The sequence below is a fragment of the Electrona antarctica genome (assembly GCF_951216825.1).
Source record: "Electrona antarctica genome assembly, chromosome: 8".
NCBI classification, from domain to species: Eukaryota; Metazoa; Chordata; class Actinopteri; order Myctophiformes; family Myctophidae; genus Electrona; species Electrona antarctica.
In genome coordinates this window covers 42,845,782-42,872,154 of record NC_136789.1, presented here as the reverse complement: position 1 = coordinate 42,872,154, position 26,373 = coordinate 42,845,782, and the positions used below count along the sequence as shown (strand labels likewise).

The window sequence follows — 26,373 nt, the reverse complement described above, 5'->3', positions numbered from 1 at the left end:
AACTTTCGTTTCCCCTCTATTTTCTTCCCTGGCGAATCTCGAAGCTACAGATCTCGAGACAAATGATCTGTGCATTTATTTGCAATTGTTTTGTTTTATTTATTTATAATAAAACAATTCATTTGCAATAGTATTACTATTACTAATCTGATTCATTGTATCACCCAGGCCCAGCGCATGACGTTAGGAGAGGAATGAGTTGCTTGCTGTAGAAGGCCTTATATTTTAATAGTTTTTGGATTAAGGTTGGTGAGGTTGTAAAGCTATGTGCTAAAGTCCAATATATATTTTGTACATGCATGTGAGACACTAGCCCTGATACATGACTGCCATGATAATCATCATGATGATTATCATGGCAGTCATGTATCAGGGCTAGTGAGACACATTAATTGTGTCTCCGAACATATGTTTTATTAATATTAATTAATTCCTGCCATTAAAAAATATTTGTTATCTAACATTATTTCATTGAATTGCACTAAATACTTTAAAACTTCATTATGTAGGCAGTAATTTATTGGACTGCTGTTTCTGTTAACGTCCGTATTGTGAGCAGAGCTTGTAGATCGGCTACTTTTGGTAATTCTTTACCAAAAGTACCCGATCTACAAGCTCACAACACGGACGTCGCGTTTCTTATAGATCGGCTATTCCCCCCCCCCCTCCCCCCCAGGATTAGCGGTTCATAATCATGCTGCTGATATTTTCATATTGTCAAGGTGGTGCACTGTTTTCATATTGCTGGATAATGGATATAATATTAATTTATTGATAATAATCATAGGCCTATGTTATTTTAAAAGAATAACCTTTTTATCATCATTTCAGCAGCAGCGTTTTGACTGTTTTTTTGTAGTCTTCATATCCAAATGAGTGAAACGGGGATTACAATGCAAATAAAAAGTACATGAACCCGCGGACCTATAGCGCCCTCTACCGATATTGACGTCAGAGTCGGCTCCCCATACAGGGAGTATTGTCCGACTTAATCACTATTTGAGTCCACTGAGTCTGGGTCCCCGTATGGGGAGTAGGGAACAACCCTAGCAATTCGAACGCAGCCCATGTCTCCCTGTCAGCCACTCCCACTCTCCATTCCTACCCTCAGTCATTGTCACACACCTGTTCCCACTCCATCCCCAGCCCAGCCATGCCCACAATACAAACCTGTGAACACTTCCACAATCAACCTGCTCACTATAAGACTGGACTCATCCCACACTCACACTGTCAGAACATAAACCTTTGTCCGGTGCCCAACCTTGATGTTTCCTGGATGTTGCCTGTGATTCTCCTGTACCTGGAATTTCTTGTTCTGTAAGGTTTTTAAATTTTTTTGGACTTGTGTTTTGTTTAGTTTTGCCTTTTTGGATTTTGCTTTGTACTTTTTGAAATGTTTGGCCTTTGGCTTCCCTGAGTTTGCCTGTGCTTGCCTTGCTGCCTTTTTTGTAAGCTAAGCTGCTTCTTTAATAATAAACCAGTGTTTGAAACTACTCTGCTCTGCATTTGGGTTCAGTCATTCTGCCACCGTGACACTACTAGGTTAATGCCCGGCAGCAACAATATTTATTATTTATAGACTATGTAAAGTGCATCACAAATATGCAAATATGCAAGTACAGGCAGTCAATGTGATCATAATTAAAAACGATTAACAATTGTATTTATTATTGAAATGATTGTGTTTATTTTGCTCCCAGACTAAAACTGTTAAATAAATAAAGCTGCAATATCTTATGTCTGGTATTTAATTTATATCATATTTTTTGATTCACCACACAAATGTTTATGGTTTTCTGATGAAGTTGCTGTCTCAGTCTTGGTCCTCACCAACCAACTCATTTATTTCAAAACTTTCTTCTGTGCAAAATAGAATGTATATCGGAGGAATTCAGAGAGTAAAAATAAACTAATGAAGTAGATTTGTATTTTCTATTTTGTAAAAGAAAAAAATGTTAACATCCCAATGTCACTGATTGTTCCTTGTTAAGAATAGTCGACAGCGACACATTTAGTAATGTTGATAATGATACAGCTAATCAATAGCATTCATCAATAATTTAACATCACAGCAAGCACAGTGAACATGTGATTGATCACTTATCTGAACATGAGCACCGACAGACTCGGAGGCCTCATGCTGCCGTCACACTGCCAGCCACAAAGCAACAGGCCACCCTTCATTTTGACATTTTCAAGTTGAGTTGACGTGAAGATACAAAGCCTGATGTTTGTAGCTGCTACAAAATCTACAAAGCTACAATCCAAGTTGAGCTGGCTTCAACTGCAGCAGCTAGTACAAAACCCCCCAGTCTCTCTCTCTCTCTCTCTCTCTCTCTCCCTCTCTCTCGCTACACAATTCAGTCAGCCAGTTCCCTGTTCTTTTTCATCCCATGTTTGCATTATATATATACTTTTGTGTTTTTCTCGCTTGTCGGATGCACGCTTGACGTCAACAAGCGCGTTGATCAACGCTTCAGCGATGACTCGGCGACATAAGCTGTGTCACTTTGTAGCTTCTTATTTAGCTGCCATTGTGAACGCAGCATTAGCGTAACTAGTAACTATTTTGAGAAAGTCACTAACAGCGTCCACATTAAGGCCGGGTGCAATTTGATTCGTTTGACGAACCGTTGATATAATATGAAGAGATTGTTATGCAAGGGATAATGTATGACGTGGCGGTAGTTGTTGAAGAATAAACACTGAGAAGGGCATTATTTTCAAACAACTACCATCGCGTCATAGATTATCCTGCTTATTACACGGCTGCTTTATTAATAAATTAATAAATTCAAACGCAAAAGTAACAACAAAACGAGGTATTTCCTTGCTTACGGTATTGATTTGAAAGTATATCCATAAGTCTGCCCAGCTGCAACAATTTTCGGTTACTAACTGCATCGTCTATTTCTCGCTTCAAATGTTTCCAAAACATTCTTCAGAGCAATAATTAGAACTTTGTAAATGACGTGTGTTTGTTTACATGGCTCTCATGTTGTACACAGCATAAAATCCAAGCAGCGCAGCAGGTGCTCTGAGGCTTTGATTACTGAGCGGTCTGTTATGGAGTGGAGCGGTCATTATCAAGAAATAGCACAACGCTGAATTCAGCGATTGACCAATCAGAATCAAGCATTCAACCAAGCCATGTAATAAACATGTATACGTATATCTTCTCTGATCTTAAATTGTTCTTCTAATGTGCAGAGCAGAGAATAATTATAGGAGAGCCTGAACGGCAAGATATAATATTCAAAGTTGAATTTACATTTTATAAAATAAAATGTTCTCAAGCTATTCATATTCTTAATCTATTTGTGAGTTATCTGACTGAACATCAATTAGAATGTTTTTGGTGTTGATTCGTACAATTAAACAAATATGACTTTATGTTTTGATTAATCATAAAATGTATCGATAGAAAAATATAATATGAATCAATAGTTGCAGCCCTCGGAACTCGGAACCAACCTTTCAGACCAATATTTGGCAGAGGCACTCAAAGCCATCAATTCCAGTGTTGATTTTGTCGACTAATACTATGACAAAAAATGTTCGTCGACTACCTTTTTTCACTGACGAAAACTAAGCTATGATGACAAAAAGTCTAAATATAGAGACAATTTTGTCAACAAATAAAATCTAGACGAAAATGTTTGCAAGCGACTAGTGGTCAAAAGATCCAGTATAAGTAAGACACAAGTCATTTTACACTTGGTTGCATGCTGAAGATAGCAGATCGGCTATTTTCAGCAAGTGTAAAATCGACGGCATTAAGGCCCGCCAAAATACATTTTAGTCAACTAAATCAACTAGTCGACTAAAATCTTGACATTCCTAGGCTCGCTAAACTGATCCCAGAACTAACACAAGTGTGTCAAGCGTCACCAATCACCAGGGACATTCTCCCATGCTCTCACATGTTTGGGAACACTGATTCGCTACAATCTCTGAAGTATTACATATCAATGTAACCCCATCTGCCAGCCATCATTGGCACCCCTGACGCCGACCTCTAAGCAAGCTTGTGTGATCTCATTGTCTCCACCAGGCCGAAGGCATGGGGAGAGAGTATGTTTTGCACTCCGTCCGTGTGTGTGTGTGTGTGTCCGTCTGTCCGCCCGCCCGTCCGTCCGTCCGTTACTAGCTAATCTCCGGCACTGAGTGTCATGAAAAGCGATATATAAGTCCCAGATATTATTATTATTATTATTACCGTTAACCCAGTCGATGCCAAACTTTGCACACACACTCCCTGGATGCCAACGAGGAACCTCTGCCCCACATTTTCTAGAACGGCCTGTTATAGCGCCACCATGAGGCAGCTTTTTAATTTTTTTACCTATAACTGCAACGATCTGCGTGAAACGTTGTATGCACACTCCCTAGAGGCCAAGGACAAACCTTTGAACTGCATTTTTCACATCTGCCTTTTATAGCGCCACCAGGAGGCCGACCTTTGTAAAACACATTTTCTGATATTACTCCTCCAGATTCTTTCCAAAAATCTCGCAAATCGTTACACAGTATCTCTACAGTTACCTGTATGTGCTCAAGAAGGATCTGTCCGATATTTCATATCCCATGCTAATTGGCTATAATTAGCTTTCAAAGTTTGCTTGATTGCTTTTGAACAAAAAGCCTCAAATCATGAACGCAGCGTGCAATTTATGTGAAATCTTTCACGCACTTTCTTACTAGGCTGAGGAATATATCCCATTCTTTTCACATTGGTCTGTTATAGCGCCACCAGGAGGCCACAACCTGACCTGGCTTGGTGGAGACCTGTGCTCCGAGGGGCACTTTTTCTAGTTCTGCTCTCTTATCGCCCATCGCCATGTTTCATTGGAAAGGTAGCAAGACACATTTTCATAATGCTTAATTATAGAGCTTCAGCTGATAAAGTAACTGCATGTAAGACATTGCCAAAATAATAATCATAATGCAGGAACCTGTAATGACATTTTATGTCAGATCTTGTTTTTTAAAGGAGCATTCAGTGATTTGGGTTATTTGGAAAACCACCCAGTCCGCCCCGGTAACAAAATGTGCACATGCACGCACTACAGTGGGGGGAAGTGCAACAGGCCAACAGCATGTGCACCAAGGCCCACCCCCACTCGATCATGATTGGAGGAAGGCCCCTCTCATCCTGAGTGGATGAAGGCTTTGCCACCCGCCACCAAAACTGAAACTAGGGTTTTTTTGACCCCAGGGGCTCACTGGGGACAGGGAGGAACTCTTTATATGGTCAGCACACTCTATAGTAGGGAGGTTTATAAAAAAGAAAAGAAAAAATAAGTGATATTTGAATGAAGTGAGATCACTGAATATACCTTTAAGGGACCAAGAAGTCACTTTGGTCACTTATTGTTTTTGTGTTTATTTTTCTTCTTCTTCTTCTTCCGCCAACAATTGCAGTTCTGACTGAACGGTGCAGTCGGTTTTCGTGAAACGCGGTAATCTGGTAGAGGACCATGCCAAACGGTGACTATGCGAAGCCCATGACGATTGGCCAAATGGTGGCGCTATAGCACTCAATTGAAAATGCAAACTTTGAACGTGAATATCTCATGAACCGTTTGACCGTTAGCAATGACACAACAACTTTCGTGTTCTGACTTTTGACCTCTGACCTTTAGATCACCCGCCATTTTGAATTATATGAAAAACAGTTCAAATGTAACTCCTCCCAGGATCTTTGATAAAAATGCACAAAAACGTCTACACGTGAACTTTGGACCTATACGGACAAATAATCGTAGTACATTTCTTTTAAGTCAAAAAACTAAGTTTTTATGAGCCAATGAAAATTTCTGGTTTGTGAAAATTCTTCTTTTGTCCCTAATACATACATGCAGCGTCATATGCTTTTGCAACTGTACAGTATGTTAGAGCGTCATGCCAAATAGCACTGAAAGCGTACAAAGATTAGTTTGTACGTGAAAACACACTGTAGTAATGGATAAAGACCAGGACAGTTGTTACCAAAAATACTGGATGATGTTACTGTTTAGAATGAGTCAACTGACGGTGTCTGCATATCTCAGTCGGTAGAGCTCTCACCTTTGGACCACAGGGTCACTGGTTCAAATCCAGGTAGCGACAACTCAGCCTGTGATTCTTATTTGCGCATATTGTTCTTATTGCGTATTGTCTTCTTTCTTGGTCCCGCCTTATCGCTGCTTGCAGCTATATTATTGTTTTTGTTTTCTGTTTTGTTCGTTTATCTGTAATATGCGTATGTGTGTAACCTATGTTTATTACTAGTAAGTAGAGTGGCATGCATGGTTCGTCATGTGAGTACAAAAAAACATCGACACCTTTGTACACCATTGACACTTGAAATATCTGATACTGTCAATGAAATATCATTATAAAAATAAAAAAACAATAGTTGCAGCCCTACATTGAATCGCAACAGCTCACATTCACATATAAGCAGGTTGTAGGGAGCGGGGCGGGATTTTGACCTTTGCCACCACTCTCTATTCATGTCGCAGGCAGGCTTATAGTATGAGGGACAGGTGAGCGAGCAGTGGGTGTAAATTTGCACCGCCAGATAGGCTGTCTCCACAGGGCACTGTCATCTGTCATCCACTCTGGGGCCTGTCACAGCAGCCAGGAACAGCTGTCCTGCCTCAATTATGAATCATTGGCCGTGTCAGGAGACATCAGACCACCTTATCTTCACCAGCAGCGCAGCCACAGGTCCAGAGGGAGCACGCACACACACACACACACACACACACACACACACACACACACACACACACACACACACACACACACACACACACACACACCTCACAATACTCATTGTGGGCTCACATGCATGCAGTACACACACTATAGCCATGTAAATACATTCCATACCCCGGTGGATTATAATGGGAGCTGGCTTAAAGGGCAATACCACTGTTACTATTGTGTCATTATCCATTGTGAATATTGTCCATTGTGAAGTTAACATATTGGACAGGGAGAAAGAGAGCCTATTTCAGATCAGAGAGGGAGAGGGGGGGGCTGGGGGAGATGATGTCAGACCAGAGTTCTATCAGGAAGAGAGCGGAGGTGGAAGGAGGGAGAGGGAGGGAGGGAAGGAGGTACAGTTGGGTGCCACCGATATTGTCCCTTATTATTTGACCCATTTAGGCCTGACCTCAAAATTTAAAAAAAATCCTTCTAAATCCTCCAGTTTTCTGAAATAAATATTTTCACGATTTTTCAAAAATAGCAGACCTACAAGCTCGTAGCGCGCCACTCGGTGGCGCGCTATGAGCTTGTAGATCTGCTATTTTTCAATAGCTAAATTATAACTTTAAAACACCAAAAGGGGTTCCCGCCCAAAATGGGTTAACTGTCCTTTTGCGCAGATCACGCAAACCTCAGCAAAAAGAAAAGGACAATATCGATGGCCTCCAACTGTAGAGGGAACCCATTTCACCCAGGCAATAACCCCACCAAAGCTGCGGTTACTGAAGTGAAAATATTGTTTTCAACATGGATGTCAGTGAATGAAGTTTAAGTGTATTCTTGAGATTTACTAAATTATACACTGCAAGCATTTGTGTTACAACATTTGGTGAAGACGACCCTTCATGGGCAAAACTCGCTCGCCTAAAGTCTCTTTCGGCTCAAGTTTACTTCAGCCACTGCGATTTTATCAGTTTTAGCTGAGCCATCACCCTTTTACGTGATTATAGATTCCACATTCCAGGAATGATGTTCACATAAAATGTTTGACTTTCCGGCAAAACCAACAGATTACTATAGTACTATTTGAGAGTGAGAATAGAATTCGTCAAGTACGTAAATGTCTGAACCATCCAACAATGTCTTTCAAATCAACACCTAATTTTGGACGATGCCCAAACTTCATTATGTTCCAAAATCATTGGTTGGCCACAAGGGTCACAGGGCCAGGGCCACAGGGTCTACAGAATTGGTTTCTTATTTGGAAATGTGGCATGTAGTCATTGCAAGGTGAATTATAAGGAAGAAACATATGCTGATTCAGGGGAAAGGAGAGAGAGATGAGAGAGAGAGAGAGAGAGATGTATTTAAATCTTATCTTAAATCTTAAATCGTATCTATCTATACGTACGTATAAATGCACAGAATCTCTGTCTGTGTGTGCCTGTGTCCACATTTAGCCCATATACTGCAGTATCTCCCAGAACTCTCCAACGTTGGTGGTTATACAGTACATGACTGATGTCATAGACAGGCCTCCAGCTACTTTGATAACAGGTACTGCATTATTATAATTACAATGATACTAGAAAAAACACTGCAATTATCAAGATAGGCCACTTCCACCTGAGATAACATGAGTCATTATATTACGTTTAGTTAATAGTGTCTTTGGGATAGTCAGCTGATCATTCCTAACCACAATAGTTTCTGCGAATCCCCCAATACGTTCTTAATTTGATAACGGACAAAAACGTCACTGCTATCAGTCAACTTCACTGCCATCAGTCAATATATAATAGAATTGTATAATTTTCAACTGGAAATGTTGATAGCCTACAAAACAGTAAGAATCAAGTATCCTCTCTGTCCTCTGGGTAGGTGCTCCCTTTTTATTCTTCAAATAAAATATTTCCTGAACTGTGTCAGAATGAGAGAAAAGGGCAATGTGGCGAGTCATCTCTTTCCTCCGGCCGTTGTCTCTTCAATCAAACCATTTCAATGAACTGACCATCCTGCAGGGCTAAAATGCCATTCATTGACAGACCGTGGTCTGCTGCCAGGGTGTAGAAAAATCTGAAGAGAAAAAACTGACGATAACCCTGCGATCACAGTAACAAAAGACTTGGCTATGTTTGCCATTCTGCACGATTTCTTTATACTTTGTGCTGGAACTCCTTGTACAGAAAGCATCCCGGGAATGCACTGCTGTGCAGCGTGCAGCAACGTGTGAGCGTGAAGAGAGTGTAAAAAGGGAGATGCATCTTATCACATTCCAGGCAGATAGTGGCCTCCTGCAGCTGACAGGTGTGACTAGGGTTACAGGCTATCTGACGACATGAAACATGGCCTCAAGATAATCCATACCATGTGATGCACACTAAAGTCTGTTCCAATGAGAAAAACGTACATTTGATGTCGGTGTATTTTGCCTTGCATTGTGTATGCTTCTGTTGACATTGACAATGCATTATAGTGACAGCCAGGAATTTATTTTTCATGCCCTCTCAAATAACTCTGTAAACACATATACTCTCGGCTTCTTACTATACTGTTGAAAACACCCGGTGATCCACTGCCGCGGAAATACACAATCTCACATAGTCACATAGAAATGGGAAATTAAGTGAATAAGAAATAAGTACACTTCCATACTGTCAAGGAACTCAACCAACATTTAGGTTCAGTGGGTGCAGTAATGCCAGTATGATAACAATTGTTATTTCACACTTTGGTTTGTTTGTTCCGGAGCAACATTCCAAGAAAGGCTTTTTCCAGGTAATTGAGCAGAGCTTTGATAACAGTCATTATACTTCACTTTAATCCATATTGCTCATATTTACGCAGAGAGCATTGAAACCTTTGTACACAGTACAAAGGTTCTCAGTTCATACTCAGTGGCAGTGTTGCCGGCTGTACGATAACTATCGTATTCTCTGTATGAACCCAATGATACTTCGATGATGGAGCGTGTGCCCCCATTGGAGTGTGCAAGGCTGCCGTTCTCCATCAAAGTGTGAGAATTTTATTGTGGGTGGATGTGTCAAGTTTACGCATACAGGTTGCTCTTTGACCGCAGCAAACTTGTATCAGAAAATGACTGCCCCAGCCCCGTCAACCTCCAATACATCTGTGATGGACAGCGACTCCGAGGTTGGAGTTGAACTCACAGATTAGAGAGGGCCAGACCCGTTTAAAGAGAGAGTTATGAGTGACCGGCTTTGATCTCGCCATGACGCAATCACGTGGTCCATGTATCGCTCTTCATCATCAGCCTGAGGATTTTATCTTTGGAACTATACAGTAGTGCAGTGTCAATGGCAAGCATTACAGTAAAGTGCACACTGGGGCATTTTTTTCGCTGCGTTTTGCGGATCCGAAAGTAGTAGGCTATCACTATCACTAGCTATCAGCCTGTCACCAACACCCCACTAGACCCCAGACAGCTGCGGAAATTAAACCTGTGGTTTCTCCTTTTTGGTTGTGTATGCTAATTTTAAGCCTCTAGTACAATAGTAAAATTTCCATCTGGCAACACTGTACTCAGGGGTGGAAAACCTCATCCCAAGTAAGAACAAAATGACTGCTGTGTGAATACGGTCAATCTACGAATTTGGTTTATGAATACTTATTAGAAGTTATTACAATGTTAGCCACTGTGATGCAGCACTGCCAACTGCTGTTTTCATGCATATCCTGACAAAGGCATTAGCAGAGAGAGAGAGCACACTATTATGATGCTATTTGTATGACTATGGCTATCTCAGTGGAACATTCACCTCTACATAAACAGACCGAACCCTTTCCTGTTTATACGGTTGTCTAAAACAATGGCGGCTTGCTAATCAGCAAAAGTTGAATGCTAATCCCAAAGCACAGCAGCCCATGTTGTGTTTAAACACAATAGCAGCTGGCACATTGTAGCTGACACTTTTGTAAGTTTCTCAACTCCCCAGTTGCCACAGCCTGCCACAGTGCCTATACCCAAAGATATGCTTCCTTCAGGAAGTTCTTATCAGCTGGGAGGTTAAAGGAACTTCAGCATATGAAATATGTTAATGAGACTTATTATATGTTTTCTTTCTGATGAATTGACTTTGCTTCCTGACATCCCTCATGGGCCTGGACATCTCAGTTTGTTATTTGTGGAAGGGTGCGGTTTTGCATAGATTTGAATACATGCATTGCTGATTTCTGTTCTTATTTTCGGGACTTGCATCTCTACTCAGCCCTACTCTCCATGACACTGACAGAGCTAGAGAGGGAGAGCATTTTTTCCCTCTGCCAGACAGAGTCGTCTTCCCTTTATGACAGCTAGCTAGGTGGCGCAGCAATTAGTGTCACCTGAAAGCTTTCCTCTTGGGAGGGCCCGGTCTGACGAAAACTCATCTCGGCTATAAACCCTGACACCCTAAAAAGCTCGTCAAGATCAAACTGGCCTCCTTTATGTCCTGGCATCCTCCCCTAAGGCGTGGCACAAAGGCTCCTGCTGTCTCATCTCAAGTTGATTAAAGCCAGCAGGCCTGTCGTGGCCTCCATTACACTGCCAGGCCTGCATGGCTCCCCTGTGACATTCCCTTGTGTGTCGTGTGTTTGATGCTGCTGGAGGCTAGGGTCACAGATGGACTGAAACCGTTATACCATTCCTGGTTCAACTTTTATTTTTTTTCCTCTTTTTTTTTTAACATTGCGTCAAGTAAATAGTCTGCATTTATACAGCACCAGCTTTGTCCACAGCGCTTTACAGGATGCATTACATTTCACCCATTCATGAAGGCAGCCATGCTGCAAGCCAGCACCACCCTGCTCTTGACTGATTGATTGAATACTTTATTAGTCAGAAATGTAAACAGCACGTGGTACAGTCAGACATTAAGGCTAAAAGGACCCTAAAAGGTCCCTCCTCATTTGACACCTTAATAAAAACATCTAAAACTGTAGAAATTCCAATTGGGCATTTACCACATAATTCCTGGGTGCATATCTTTAGTCGGACTCTCTGACATCCTAATGGTCCGACACCCTACCCCACAAACTTAACCGCGGAAGCCGCGGGTGAGTCTTAACCAGCCACATATGTCGGTCTAACATATGGCCCCCATAATTCCTAATGTCCTTTTCTGGGGAGAGCATTTGGCAAAAAATGACAGATGAGCAAATAGCTAGATGTTTGGTGTAGATTAGTTTTTACATTATTATGTTGTTGTTTTTTGCCCCTTTTGCCCTCTCCATGAAAACGCCTAACCTTTTGCCAGGCTGCAGTTGTAAATATGAATTGTTCTTAATCCCCCCTTGCCTTGTTAAATAAAGGTTAAATGAAATAAAGGAAGAAGGAAATACAAACGGACAACTGTGATTAACATTAATTGCTTATGGCGGAATATTCCGTCATATAAAATCCAGCTGCTTCTGATGGAATTCTCCGCCATTAAAGCTTGTTTAATGATATAAAACGGGATCGCTGTAATCCATTTTTTGGCGGGGCTTGGCCATGCCTTCTTCAGCGATCCTAGACATGTTTCGTGCATGCACACTGCCGTTCACTTCTTTGTTTACAGCCTGACTAAACTGTCTCTTCTCTCTAAATCTACGTCGCTCTCCATGGTTTTGCTTATAACGGCAATGTTCTCTCCTCATTTCTGACTCGTTTGGAATATTAACACTTCTAATGAGACATCAGACGAGGTAGCGCAAAATAGTAATGGAAGAATTCAACTCCCGGTTTTGGGGGAAAATGGAAGGTGGGTGCTTTTCAGAGTAAAATCTGCCGCATCTGCTTGACACTCTAGTGCCTTTATTCTGAAAAATGCCATGGCAGTAAGACGGTTAAACTTATCCATCGCCAAGGACTTATTTAACTTCTTTTTCATGATGTCCTGGAGCGCCAAGGACGTGTTTTTCGTGTTTTATAACATGGTAAAAAAAAATATATATATATATAAAAAATAAAATAAAAGATATATGGTGGCGGTCAGGGCCTTTTGGCGCCCCCTAGTGGCGATGGATGAGTTAAGAGCGCCCCTCAGTTCACACAAGTGTGTGTTTCTTTTTATCACAGCCGAAGTTGCTTTGCAGCCGAAAAGTTTCATGTAAATTAGTCCAATGATTTATCTCTGGTTGCGTCTGAATGTTCAAACCAGACCTGCAGGAAATAAATTGAAAAACAAACAAAAACACCATGAGACAGAAACAAAGAGGTGGCGCTGGTGAACTAGGTCTCATCACAGTGTGATGAGGACATTATATTATAGCCATGCCATCCAAATCTCTCTCCGGCTCTACCACTGACTCAGATCATGTTGGACAATGGAGACCGAACCCTCCACCATACGTTGTGCCTTGGGCTAAAATTGACCACGTCCAGTCTAGACTGACCCCTGAACGCCCCCCCCCCCCCCCCCCCCCCCCCCCCTCTCTCAAGTCCCTTGCGTGTTGATAACCACTACAGAGACTCACACAGGTAACGTTAGATCAGTGCAGAGCAAGGAAAAGGGACAGATGGCCTGGAAAGAGCCGATAGCTGGCTAACCCAAAGGATTCGCTTGATCAAATAATAAAACACACGTCACATCAGATTTTTAAGTACCTCGGGATCAAAGCCCCGAATAGAGGGATGCGGGGGGATTTTAGACATGCCGTCAGAGGACAGCTTGATGTTGGCTGTGACTCATCTTTAATTTACTAACCTTTTTCTCTTTTTAAATTTATTTTATGTTGAAAGTATTCCCTCTGAGTCTCTGACCAAAGGCACGGCGAGAAAATGTTAGATATAAGTCTCAAATTGACATTTGAATGTCTCAAAATTATAGCATCAAAATCTGTTTAACCACATAACACGTATATTCATTGGCTAATTGAAAATATAGACAATCTACAAACAAATCTTTCATGGGGGTCCCTGGCAAAAATATTTGCTCCTTAAGAAGTAATTGCCATAAAACATATTAATATCATACCAGTTTGCTTTCATGAAAATGCAACTATTTGATATTTCTGTATAATAAAGCAAATATGGTTTACCATTAAGAAACATGAGAGCCTTCAACATACATCCGTATATGAGACATAATAATGCGTTGCTCTGAACTACTGGCTACAGTAGTTACATAATAGAAATAATTGACTGCATGCTGTTTAACTTATTTCACACACAGTACAATACAGGCACTCTGAAACCTGAAAGTACTTCGCCTACTACCACATATGCCTTACTTTATTTCATCCCTGCATTCTGGTTTTGCAAGGCAGCTAGCACTAACTTCTTTATTGAAAGCTGGAAATGCAACCATTGGCCAACATTGATTATTATTGTTCAAATAAATCACAATACAGACAGATAACCATTGGCTGTAGAGCTGAACAGACTGGCCAAAATTAATGTTCTAAAACGTTTATATATATTTTTCATCCTCTTTTAATTACAAACTGGCCAGAGTGTTGAAAGGAGTATTAACCAATTCTTTATGATATATTGTTGGTGGATTGTCAGGGATTGCATGGAATGATATTCCAATAAGAAATGAGGAGCTGTCTCCTTTTATCATTTCCAGTGTAATTCAAGCCGAACAGCGTGAAGAATATTAATCTCCTCTATAGCTTGCCTTTTGTATCCTCTCGCCTTCTTTCCTTTACTTTCTTCACCTTCACCACCTACAACAGTGGCCTGTCTGCCAGTGACAATGCTACCCAGTGAGTGGTGTGCTCACTGTGCTGTAGGTTTATTCAGAGGGCATACCAAAGGAGGTCTGTCCTTGAAAAACAGAGCACTCACTTCGATATGTGTAGTCTCTTTACTTCATCTCTGAGGGAGAGAATGTTACCTGTAACAGAGTTCTGAGTTCTCAGTCAAAACAGTCAAGCCCAATGGACCACCAAGAGAACAAATCTGCTAATGGATTATCTCAGACAAAACCTTGCAATTCTACCGGTTAATGGAAGGGAGCAGTCTGTGATCCCACTGGAGGTAGATATGCGAGCATGACAAATAAGCTCATAAGAAAAGTGGAAGCAATCAATTTGCTCGGCTCCAACAACAATCCATTTTGTCTCAGTTTCTTTATCTCGAACTATGATGAAAAGGAGATTACTGTCAACAAAGATTACATAAAGGACGCTGATGAATAGTGCTCTCAAAATGAAAGGCCCAAGCATTGATCTGAGCAATATTTCACTGTGTTATTAATTGATGTAATCGGAAAACGTTCAGCCCTACCAGGTGGAAATGTTATTATCACAGTAACCACATTTAAAAACATACAAAAGGATGATAGAGGAAGAGTTTTACTCCACATATGTTTTGATAAACACAAATTGTGACCTTGTACATATATCTTCGGTGTGACATACCAGTAGTCGTGTGACATTATTATTATAATTATAATTATAACTAGAGAAGAATCGCTGCAAGCAGCGATAAGGAAAGCAATAAGAATAAGCCACAATAAGCCATAGAAACAAGACCATGGAATTGTGACGGTCGTTTTTTTATAGTGGGGGGCAGGGTTCTTGAAGACTCATACACTGAGTTGGCGGTGCCCGGATTTGAACCCATGACCATGTGTTGCAAAGGCAAGAGCTCTACCCACCGAGCTAACTGGACACAATCAGTTCTTCCATTGTGAACAGCAAAATCATTCAGTGTTTTTGTAGCAAGTTGCGCAAGGATAACTAATGATAAAGGTGGGTAAAGATAAATTAATTGACTGCATATAAACCAGAAAATGTACCAGATTCGGACGAGGAGCTCAATGAGTGAGTGAAAACCAATGAAATGAGAGTCGGAAACAGGGATTAAAGGTTAACTGAAAAACTATTATTAAACTTCACTGAAAATAAACAGCTTTGAACATTCATGAAAAACAACAAACAAATGGGGGCCACTTTAAGTTGTTGACTTGAAAAGTCCCAGTTCAGTTCTAAAGGAAAATCAGTCTCTTTCTCCAATTTGGAGAACCAGATTACCACATTTGTGGGGGGAAGGGGGGTTCAGAGTTCCAGATCGGCTCGCCAGGTCTGGGTACCATCCGGTACCAGACCATCCATGGAAGGGAATCCTTTCAGGACACAACAAACCTGACCTGAAAGGCCAGGTGTCCAAATCAGTCAATCAATCAATCAATCAATCAATTCATGAGTAAAGAGTAAACTTGATTTGATCAGGATCAAGTTCTTTATACAGGTTTCCCACTAAACAAATCAGATTCTAGCATTGTTACGGCCCTTTAAACTTGGCTCAACCACCTGACCAAGGGTTGAGTCAAGGTTTTTTGTCTCCACCAGGCCGAAGGCATGGGGAGAGAGTATGTTTTGCACTCCGTCCGTGTGTGTGTGTGCGTCCGTCCTTCCTTCCTTCCTTCCGTCCAGCTAATCTCCGGCACCGTTGGCCCGATCCATGCCAAACTTTGCACACACACTCTCTGGATGCCAACGACGAACCTCTGCCCCAAATATTCCTCAACGGCCTGTTATAGCGCCACCATGAGGCCGATTTAGGCAAAACACATTTCTGTAGATTACTCGTACACATTTTATCCATACATCACACAATTCGGTATACACTATCTCCATAGTCATGTGATCAACACGGATCTGCACCATTTCCCATCTTCCTTCCTGATTGGCTAAGATTCGCTTCCAAAGCTCACATGATTGGTCCGTTTCGAACAAAATGCCACAAATCACACAAACAGTGTGCAATTTCCGTGAAATTATACACGCACATTTCCACTTGGCTGAGGACACAATTTATTTTCCAAACCAGCCTCCTGGTGGCGCTATAACAGGGCAATTCCTGTTTTTACCTATAACTGCATCGATCTGTGTACAACTTTGTATGCGCACTCCCTAGAGGCCATGGAAAAACATTTTCCCTGCATCCCTCCACATCTGCCGGTTATAGCGCCACCATGAGGCCGATTTCTGCCGACATTTCTGCCGACAAATCCGACATTGCAAAACAGGGACTGATGGACACCCAAAAGAAAACGACCAGCCCATCTGAAACTTAACTAAATAATAACAGCAACAAAAAGGGAACACAACTGTTCAGTTTGGGTGTTTGGGAGACAATGAGCTGCTGGTCACAGCTCCTCTTATATAGCCTGCCACTAATCACGAACAGGTGACACAGGGTGTGACAGCCAGAACTCTCAGGTGATTGACAGGTGAGGCACTTTAGACCAGCAGAGGTCAGCAAAGCCACAGGCACTACAACAGAACAAAGTAAAGATTTATTTTCACAAAACGACAATTTTCATTGGCTCATAAAACATTTTTTCACTTAAAAAAACGTACTATACTTTCCCATGTCCGTATAGGTCCAAAGTTCACGTGTAGAACATTTCGTGCTGATCAAAGATCCTGGGAGGAGATGCATTTTAATTGATTTTCATATAATTCAAAATGGCGGGTGATCTAGAGGTCAGAGGTCAAAAGTAAGAGCACGAAACTTGTTCGGTATGAGGAGATGCATATGTGTGTCGAGGTTTCATTTCACCCGGTGCCAAATTGACTAAGCTGTAAACCTGAGTGCTACTGGCTCTGCCAACCTGGGGAGAGCCCCGAACTGAGCTCATGCTTCCTTCAATGCATGAGGAGTGAGAAGGCCGCTTTTTTCTTATCACCTGATGGGGGGAGTTTCCCCGGTAGGACATAGCGCGTGAAAGGAACACGTTATTCCAACCAGTTCCTTTCCATCAAGGCAGTTAGAGACTGGAATTACTGAATGTTTGTTTTGAGGGTACCTACCCTAGGAGTCACGGGGAGAACATGCAATCCCCGGTGGGAATCGAACCCCCAACCTTCTACTGTGAGGCAACGGCGCTACTGACTGTGCCAATGGAGGACACTAAAAAGTTATCTGAGCATAAGGTTGTGCAAATGAGCACAGTGACATTCAGCGATGTCTGCAAGTATGTCCTGCTGTGTTAAGCACTTCTGAAATCAGATAAGGGATTCTGCTCAAGTCCCATGTTTTGCTATTGTTTGATCAGATGTATCATATTCCATTCCGAATAGCTACAATTGTCTTAAAGACAATCGCTGTTAATCCAGTTGAAGTCCCATTCTGTAACTTGCAACAAGTAGAACAACATGCTGAATAGTGCACTAAGGTCTTTATCCAACATATCTTCGCTATCGGGTAGAAACCTCATATCTCCATATTTAAGCTTTTTATATATTAATGTTATTAATGCCCTATAGTTCATCATCCAAGTGTCGCACAAAAGTAGTGAAAACCTGTGTGGAGTTTGCATGTTCTCCCCGTGTCCCCTAGGGTAGGTACCCTCACAAAAACATGCAGTAATCCTGGTCTCTAAAAGTACCTCCCCCTGGCCAGCCGGGGCGCCTGATGGAGGGGAAAGGAACTGGTCGGAATAACGTGTTCCTTCCACGCGCTACGTCCGGCCAGGGAAATTCCCCCCTGTCAGGTGAAAAGAAGCAGCTTGGACTCCTCATGCATAGAAGGAGGCATTAGGTCAGTCCGCTGCCCCCCCCCAGGTTGGCAGAGGAAGTGTAGCGCCCAGGATTAATTGGCACTGGGTGAAAAAACTGGGTTGCAAAAATCGTGGGATAAAAATTATAAAAAATAAAATAAAAAGTAGTGAAAACAGCAGACAATTGTGATGTGACATGTTGTTAGCTTGTAGACCGGCTATTTTCACTATTATCTATTATTGTTTTGCTGTAGTAATGAAAAAGGAATGGTTTGGGACATACAAGGTTTCCACCCAACAACGACGATACAGTATGTACTGCCAAACTCAATGGCTGAAGTTCTGATTAACTACACCCACAGGTGTATCATCTCCATCCAAGATACTAAAATAAACACTTCTGCATATGCTTTGGATGCTTGCTTCATACAGTATTTGTGTCTCAGAAATATAATCAAAAAGTCTCTAAGGAGTCACACTGTGTCTAATGAACTAAAGTAGGCAAGGCAAGTTCATTTGTATAGCACATTTAAACAGCAAGGCAATTTAATGTGGTTTACACATAAGCATTAACGCACGCACGCACGCACGCACGCACGCACGCACGCACGCACGCACGCACGCACGCACGCACGCACGCATACACGCACACCACACTGTGAGCTTATATACTTATATGTTAGGGTTTTGTATATTATTAATATAGGTTTTTACCTATAATGACATGCCAAAAATAGGGAACCCAGGTTGAAAGTGGTTGAAGAAGTGACATAGTCCCATGTTCAGACCCCACTATCTTACATAATCACTTCCAGCGACGGAGAGTCAGGTCTGAATCCCAAGTTAGCATGTCTGGGTTTAGCCAGACTCTATTGGCTAGGTTGTATCGGAAGTGATTGGTCTGTGGTTGGCGTGCGTCCGTGCGTGTGCGCATGCTGTGTGTGTGTGTGTGTGTGTGTGTGTGTGTGTGTGTGTGTGTGTGTGTGTGTGTGTGTGTGTGTGTGTGTGTGTGTGTGTGTGTGTGTGTGTGTGTGTGTGTGTGTGTGTGTGTGTGTGTGTGTGTGTGTGTGTGTGTGTGTGTGTGTGTGTGCGCGTGCGCGTGCGCATGTGCGTGTATTCATCCCTACAATAAGCAGCAAGCTGGGGAGTATTTGAGTAGTGTGTGTGTGTGTGTGTGTGTGTGTGTGTGTGTGTCTCTCTCTGTACCTTTCATTCTAGCTTTGTTCTCATTATCTGTCTGTCTGTCATAAATCAGGTAGAAGACGGTCGTGATGAGACACAGGTCTCTGCTTCAATCAGTTTCTACCTTTGCTGAGACATGAGCCTCTATTCTATTCCGTCAGCTGTTACAGTACATCTTCATTGAAGATGAGGCTGCACTGAATGTCCCCACATGACTGCACAAGGTCCACTGAATGTCCCCACATGACTGCACAAGGTCCAGTTGTACTGTGGCTGCACTGAATGTCCCCACATGACTGCACAAGGTCCAGTTGTACTGTGGCTGCACTGAATGTCCCCACATGACTGCACAAGGTCCAGTTGTACTGTGGCTGCACTGAATGTCCCCACATGACTGCACAAGGTCCAGTTGTACTGTGGCTGCACTGAATGTCCCCACATGACTGCACAAGGTCCAGTTGTACTGTGGCTGCACTGAATGTCCCCACATGACTGCACAAGGTCCAGTTGTAAGACACTGAATGTCCCCACATGACTGCACAAGGTCCAGTTATAAGACACTAAATGTCCCCACATGACTGCACAAGGTCCAGTTGTAAGACACTGAATGTCCCCACATGACTGCACAAGGTCCAGTTGTAAGATAGAGGTGCATATACTGTATGTGGATCCCCATCTCTGCCTGCATGTAATTCTTTACAGACCAGATTTCACGCTGAATGAATGTGTTGAATTGATGTGTGTGTGTGTGTGTGTGTGTGTGTGTGTGTGTGTGTGTGTGTGTGTGTGTGTGTGTGTGTGTGTGTGTGTGTGTGTGTGTGTGTGTGTGTGTGTGTGTGTGTGTGTGTGTGTGTGTGTGTGTGTGTGTGTGTGTGTGTGTGTGTGTGTGTGTGTGTGTGTGTGCGCGCGCATGTGCGCGAGCCTGCCTGCCTGCATGCATGCATGCAGTTTGTGTATTTTAAGCTTTAGCAAAGTTACCCCAAGGAGGCATTCAGAGAAATGGTGCTCAAACAAACACTTTTCGTTTAGACTTATCTTAGCCCTCCAGAGGCAGCAAGACAAAGCTCACCCATTTTCAAGTCTCTGCTGGTAAATTAAGTGTTTGAAGAATTGCAAATGCCAGATAATGCACATCCTGATATAGTTCACTTTTGTAGACTAAGAACAGACCCCAAAACATGCTTCCACAAACATGCACAAGTTTGAAATACTACTACTTGGAAATTATGCAAATGACATAAAGGTCAGTGAAAACAAATCCATTGACATTGTTTTTCCCCGGTTAACCTCAAGAACGTTTGCCCCTTAACACTGTAACAGGCAGAGCTAGAGCAAACCTTATGCTCTAAACTTGAGTCCTTCCGACCTGAAATGGCTTATCTCCTACTTCTAATTGAATGACCTCCAGTAAAAGCAGCTTGCAATATAAACCTGTTTTTATGCAGATGGCTCAGCATAAGGATGTGGTAAAACTGCAGGCCATTGTTTGTGAGGAATTCACTAACATCAAGTTATGGTATAACACATTGTCCCTTCACATGGCCAAAAAAAGAAAATATTTTATTTGGTTCCCAACCCAGGCTGTGCAAACTGGCTTTGTCCCAAATTGACCTCAGGGGCCAGACCTTAGCTATAACCTGGGTGGTGAAATTATGGCATAAAAATTCATGAGCATGGTAAACAGCAGAACAAAATTTCAGGCCAGAAAAGCTCAATTCCTGGATGTGGCAAATCTCCATCTACTAGCCAACTTGTTTTGTGGTTTTGATTATGCCATCTGCTCATGGTAGGAAGGCCTGACTAAAATCCTGTAAGAGAAGTTGCAGGTTTTGCAGAACAAATCTGTTAGGGTTAATTGTTTTGGGACTAGCCGTGAGGGACCATGTTGGCAAAGAGCACTTCCAGCAGCTGGGCTGGCTCCCTTTGGAAGCTAGTTCAGTACAATTACTGCTCAGCATGGGCCATAGCATCCTTAACAACAGGGCCCCCAGTACCTCAGCATTCATTGTCAGAGGAGTGGTGACACTCATGCTCACAGCATTGCACACCTGTGCTTTCCCAGGTTTAAAATCAATATATTTAAATATATTTAAAATATATATTAAAAAACAAAAAACAACAATATAGGTAAAAACACTTGCGTGCTAGCAGCAAACTTTGGTCAACTCAACTCTCTGTATAGTATTTATAATTGTATTTTACCGACGGCACGAGTGGGCGGCCGACTGACGGTGGATCCCAAATGACTCTTGGGCCCCACCACGGTAGTGAAGAAGTGGTGGAAAGGATACCAAGGACATAAAGCAGGAGGAGGAGAGGAGTGGCAAATTATCCACCTGTTTCAACGTGAATGTACTTGGGCTCCTTGTGTGTGTGCTTCTCTTCCTTCAGTCAGTGTTGCCATGTCTGCTTATTATAAGCGACCTATGGCTTATCTTTCTGTAAAGTCGCTTGTAAATATTTTATTGGTAGTTGCTTGTTGTGGTTTTTTTGGGCTTGTTTCTAAAGTGTACAGTAGTTGCTTATTTGGGCTTGCTTCCTAATGTTGTTTAAAGCAGTGGTTCCCACATTTCTTCACGTCAAGGAACCCCAGATTAATACCGGTATGTAATCGTTTATTCGCGTCGCATCGCTAATTTGCCAATGACCGTATTGTAAAATGAAGGACAAATGAAGGACAAATGAAGGACAAAAACCCACTTACAGTATGTTACAGTATTGCATCTACTGTACCTAAACATTACAGATTTTTCCACAAACCCAAGCTAGTCGGGTCACTGAGTCATTTTGATTGGATTTGAATGATGACAAGTCAGCAGCACTCACCTGAATTTCAATGCCATAGCCCAGATAGACTGTCACCAGGTAGGTGCATTCCATGCCAGAATCCAGTGTGATGGCAGGTTGCTGCACAATTTCGATGTCACCCTCGGGGTCAGTGAAATTCAGAGTGCAGGGCCCTGGAGGAGACATAAAAAAGACATGTGATCCCTTTTGCCCAGACCATTGATCCCTCCGACAGTCCACCTGTGTCGGAATAGTCCCGTGGCCGGTCACACTCTCCAGGCTCCGTCTCATTCTGGGATTAGTGGATGAGACAAAGTGCAGGCCAAATTGGTTTGCCACATGAACAACTCTGTTATCGCTACTGGATGAGCTCACTTGGCAGACCTAATTCTAAATTTCTCTGTCCTTGGGTCAGTGGCAGCCTTTTCCCCAGGTAGTACACCGAAAATTAAGCCAACATTTACTATATCGGCATTTACTATATGTAAGGGCGGTGGTGGCTCAGGGGTAGAGTGGCCGGATGGTAACCACAAGGTTGCCAGTTTGAACCCGGGCTCCCCCAGAGTTAGTGTCGAAGTGTTCTTGAGCAAGACTCTGAACCCCTAATTGCTCCTGATGAGCTGGTTGGTGCCTTGCATGGTTTCCGCCGCCATCTGTGTATGCATGTGTGTGTGAATGGGTGAATGTAATGCACAATCTATGTAAAGTGCCTTGGATAAAGGCGCTATATAAATGCACCATTTACCATTTTTATCACACTAACTTATTTTGATAAATTAAAATGGTAGGCCAACAACTAATGGCATGAGCACAAATGATGAGTAGGCTACAACTACAACTATCTACATAAGCATTTTGGTATGAAAACCAGCATTGCTAATCCAAATCCAGTATCATACAAAACAAACCACCTGTAAATCGGGTGAGAACTCGGCAAGTTGTGGTGCTTTTAATGCCCGGTTTACTTGCATTGAAGAGTGAACTGCGCAACTATGGCAGATAATACATTTTACTCTGGTCATTAACTATTTACCTTGTTGGTTTGATCATTTGATCATCTAAAATATATACAGAATATATATAAAATATATACAGAATACAGTCTGTTAACAGACTCCTTCTAGATTTGTTTTTGTTGAAAAAAATAAAAATAAAAATCAAGCTATGATCACATGCTCAAAATAAGGACGACAGGTTCAAGGTGGTTAAAGGAGCGAGGGATTTATTTCTCAACAATGACCGGCTGGCCGTCAATTATTCCGCTATTATTATATTGACCCAAAAGCAACAACAAAACTAAGTATTTCCTTGCGTAGGTTAATGAAAGTATTCCATAAGTGTTGCTCAGGGTGGACACGGTCACCTCGGAAAATAAGGAAGTGTTGATCAAATAGAATGAATTTCCGGTTAAACTTGCATTGTCTATTTCTCCCTTCAAATCTTTTCAAAAACATTCTTGAGAGCAATGTTTAGGTGCAAATGACTTTGTTGTTGACTTTGTTTACATGGCTGTCATGTTGGATACAGCACAAAAACAAGCAGCGCAGCAGGTGCTCTGAGTTTTTGATTAGACAGCGGTCTGTTAGTGTAGCCTCACGTAGCGATACTAATATCACTGTGTGGATATTAGTCTCGTCCCTCTCAGTGTTAGATTTGTTTTCTCAATGTCCCGCCCCATATTTGAATACTGGGCCCTGGTTGGTTATAGCCTTGTTCCAGACGATTCTGGTTGGCGTCACCATTTCGGCCGTGAAGCCCTTCCACAATTGAGAGGGGCCAGACTAAATCTGCTAGGGGCAATATGCATTGCAAAGGCAGATGAAGGCTGGCTACGCGAGGCTACTGTTATTGACTCAGCAGTCATTATCCAGAAATAACACATAGTTAATTCAGTGATTGACCAATCAGAAGCAAGCATTAAGCCATCCTTGTAATATAAGGTCTGTTGACGGTACCTGACGTTTGCATGGTGGTGATGGTGGTGGTTGTAATAGTGCTTGTGGCAGTAGATGCGTTTCCTTCGCGCTCTTCTACTTCCGGTGCTGTGGTCAGCTTGGTGAGCGGACGGCCAGGACTGTCTTTGTTTTTTCCTGCTGTACTCTTTGCTCCCCTGCCCTCCGCTGTCCTATCTGAGGTGGGTGCAGAGGGGGTCTCCACAGGAACCACACCCTGGCCGTAAGGCAGGCCTCTCAGGGTGGAAGGAGTTGTTGTGGTGGGGTGGTTTTCATTGCTCTTAGTATGTGTCACATAGGTAGTCAGGGACTCTGTGGTTGCTGTCCCCACGTCTACCCCTGTTCCTTTGTCTTCAGAGACCTTCTTCTGCGATGCAAACGCAGGCAACAGAGGTGCCGTGGGAGCGAATGTGGTCAGCGGGGTAGTCGTGGCGGCCGAGGTGGCGGTCGTGGCGATGTCTGAGAACGCCGGGGCATCCTCGTGGGGCACGAGCTGCGTGGTGGCTTCCCCTTCCTCCAGGGCAGAGACAGGGGCAGAGCCTGGCATGGTGGGATCAGCGGCCAGAGATCCATCGTCTCGGAAGAAGCGCTGGTCTCCCTGGAAGTCCTTGGTGAGCAGCCGCTCATGGAGCAGCTGGCCCTTGAGAACGGACCAGCGGTTCTGGACGTTTAGTGGCGAAACTGTGCTGAGTGTTTGGTGGACCTCGCCCTCCGTGTCCAGGGTGCTGGAGGGTGTTGAGATTCTTCTGTCCAGCTCTGCAGTTTTCTGTCTCACACCATTTGTTTCTTCTGGTGTAGATACTAGAAATGATAAAGACAATATTGAAACCATTATAATACATATAACACATTTTCACCATGTTTTAACACTTTTTGGCGAGTGGGATTATCATACAGCCTATGATGTGGGAATAATCTTTGCAAACTATGCAAAGGCTATGTTATCATTCAATATCAATTTCCCCCAGCACCAATTATATGACTTTCCTGTGCGCCCTGGAGATGTCCATCCTCTAGCAAGCGCTTATGCTGTAGGTCTTAAAAAGCCAAATGTCCAGATATCTGAATAACTATTAAAGCTTTATGCTCCCCTTTAATTGGGTGACTGATTAAGCATCCAACATAATACAGTAGATAGTTTTTAATACCTTGCTTTTAAATGCTTGTAATTGTGTCACCTGTTAATCCCATAATTACAACTACCTACAGTATTTATGTTAGAGATACTTAAGAGCCACTTAAGATGTTCGGTTACATCATCAAGTGAATAGTGGCTGCTGCATAATGTTAAATGCCGGTCAGATTGCCAGACAATGCTGCACGGCACGGCATGTCTACGATGGAACAAACTGATGTGGCCTCCTACACGACCTGAGAGCAGACATGAGATTTGAGCAGGCCGTACACTCAAGGCAGAGTGATGATAGATTGCTAAATCCTGTGATGGTGATCTTGGCGTACGCACGTTTCTCTGTCTGCGTAAGATTGATAAATGAGGGCCAGTATGTCTATCTGCTCTATCACCATCACCATGGTGGGATAAGGTTTTAATGATCCTGACAGTATGTCTATCTGCTCTATCACCATCACCATGGTGGGATAAGGTTTTAATGATCCTGACAGATTGTTAGTGACAGATTATGAGCAGAAGCAACATAAAGGAAAACAAATCACGTTTCCTGATTTATTATGAATGTGCTCAAGTGGAGCTTCCTGGCAGGCAAATTATGTCGACTGTATAGGCTACCTAAAAGACACCATATATGAATCACTATATGTTCCACGATTTTTGTCTGAAAGGGGGAGGGGGGGACGCAGGTTGATGTTACTGCGTCACATTGTCTAAGTATTATTAGGGCATGCCTCCTGGTTTTGTTGCAGTAAGTGGTAATTCCATTCAGCTTCTGCCATGGCAATTTCAGGCTCTCTATAGCAGCCCACAGCCACTGCTTCGAATAAATCCAATCCCTTCATTTGTCCTTTCAGACTTTGGAGATGGAGCAGCTCCTCTGTGACATGCATGTTGCCATCAACGCCTCAAAAATAAGCAGCTGGCATGCAGGGACAGATTAAGACTCATGGAGGACCCTGGCCTGGGCCAATTATCTTTTATGGCCCCCCACTCTGACCCACGCTACCCAGAAGAGGCAGTTGGGTGTTCACCCAAACACACTACTTATGAGTTGTAAGGCATGTGTGCGTTAAGAATGCTCCTGTAGAGCTCCTCCTTCATCGTACAGGATTTAAATTTTTATAACCTAGTACTTACATGATATTTATTAAATAGAACATCTTAAAAAAGTTACCTGAGTTAG

At 42.6% G+C, this 26,373-nt stretch overlaps 1 protein-coding gene across 1 annotated transcript in view; it reads right to left on the bottom strand.

Annotated features, from left to right (window-relative positions):
• The window catches only part of LOC306928529 (seizure protein 6 homolog), a 60,974-nt gene extending 36,837 nt beyond the window's left edge, over nt 1-24,137 (bottom strand). The window contains exons 1-2 of the mRNA XM_079508732.1: nt 24,062-24,137; nt 22,146-22,279 (exon numbers count right to left, since the gene is read on the bottom strand). Coding sequence (XP_079364858.1) covers nt 22,146-22,279; nt 24,062-24,074 — 147 coding nt within the window. The 5' untranslated portion in view covers nt 24,075-24,137. The remainder of the gene's footprint in view (nt 1-22,145; nt 22,280-24,061) is intronic.
• Nucleotides 24,138-26,373: the final 2,236 nt, after the last annotated feature.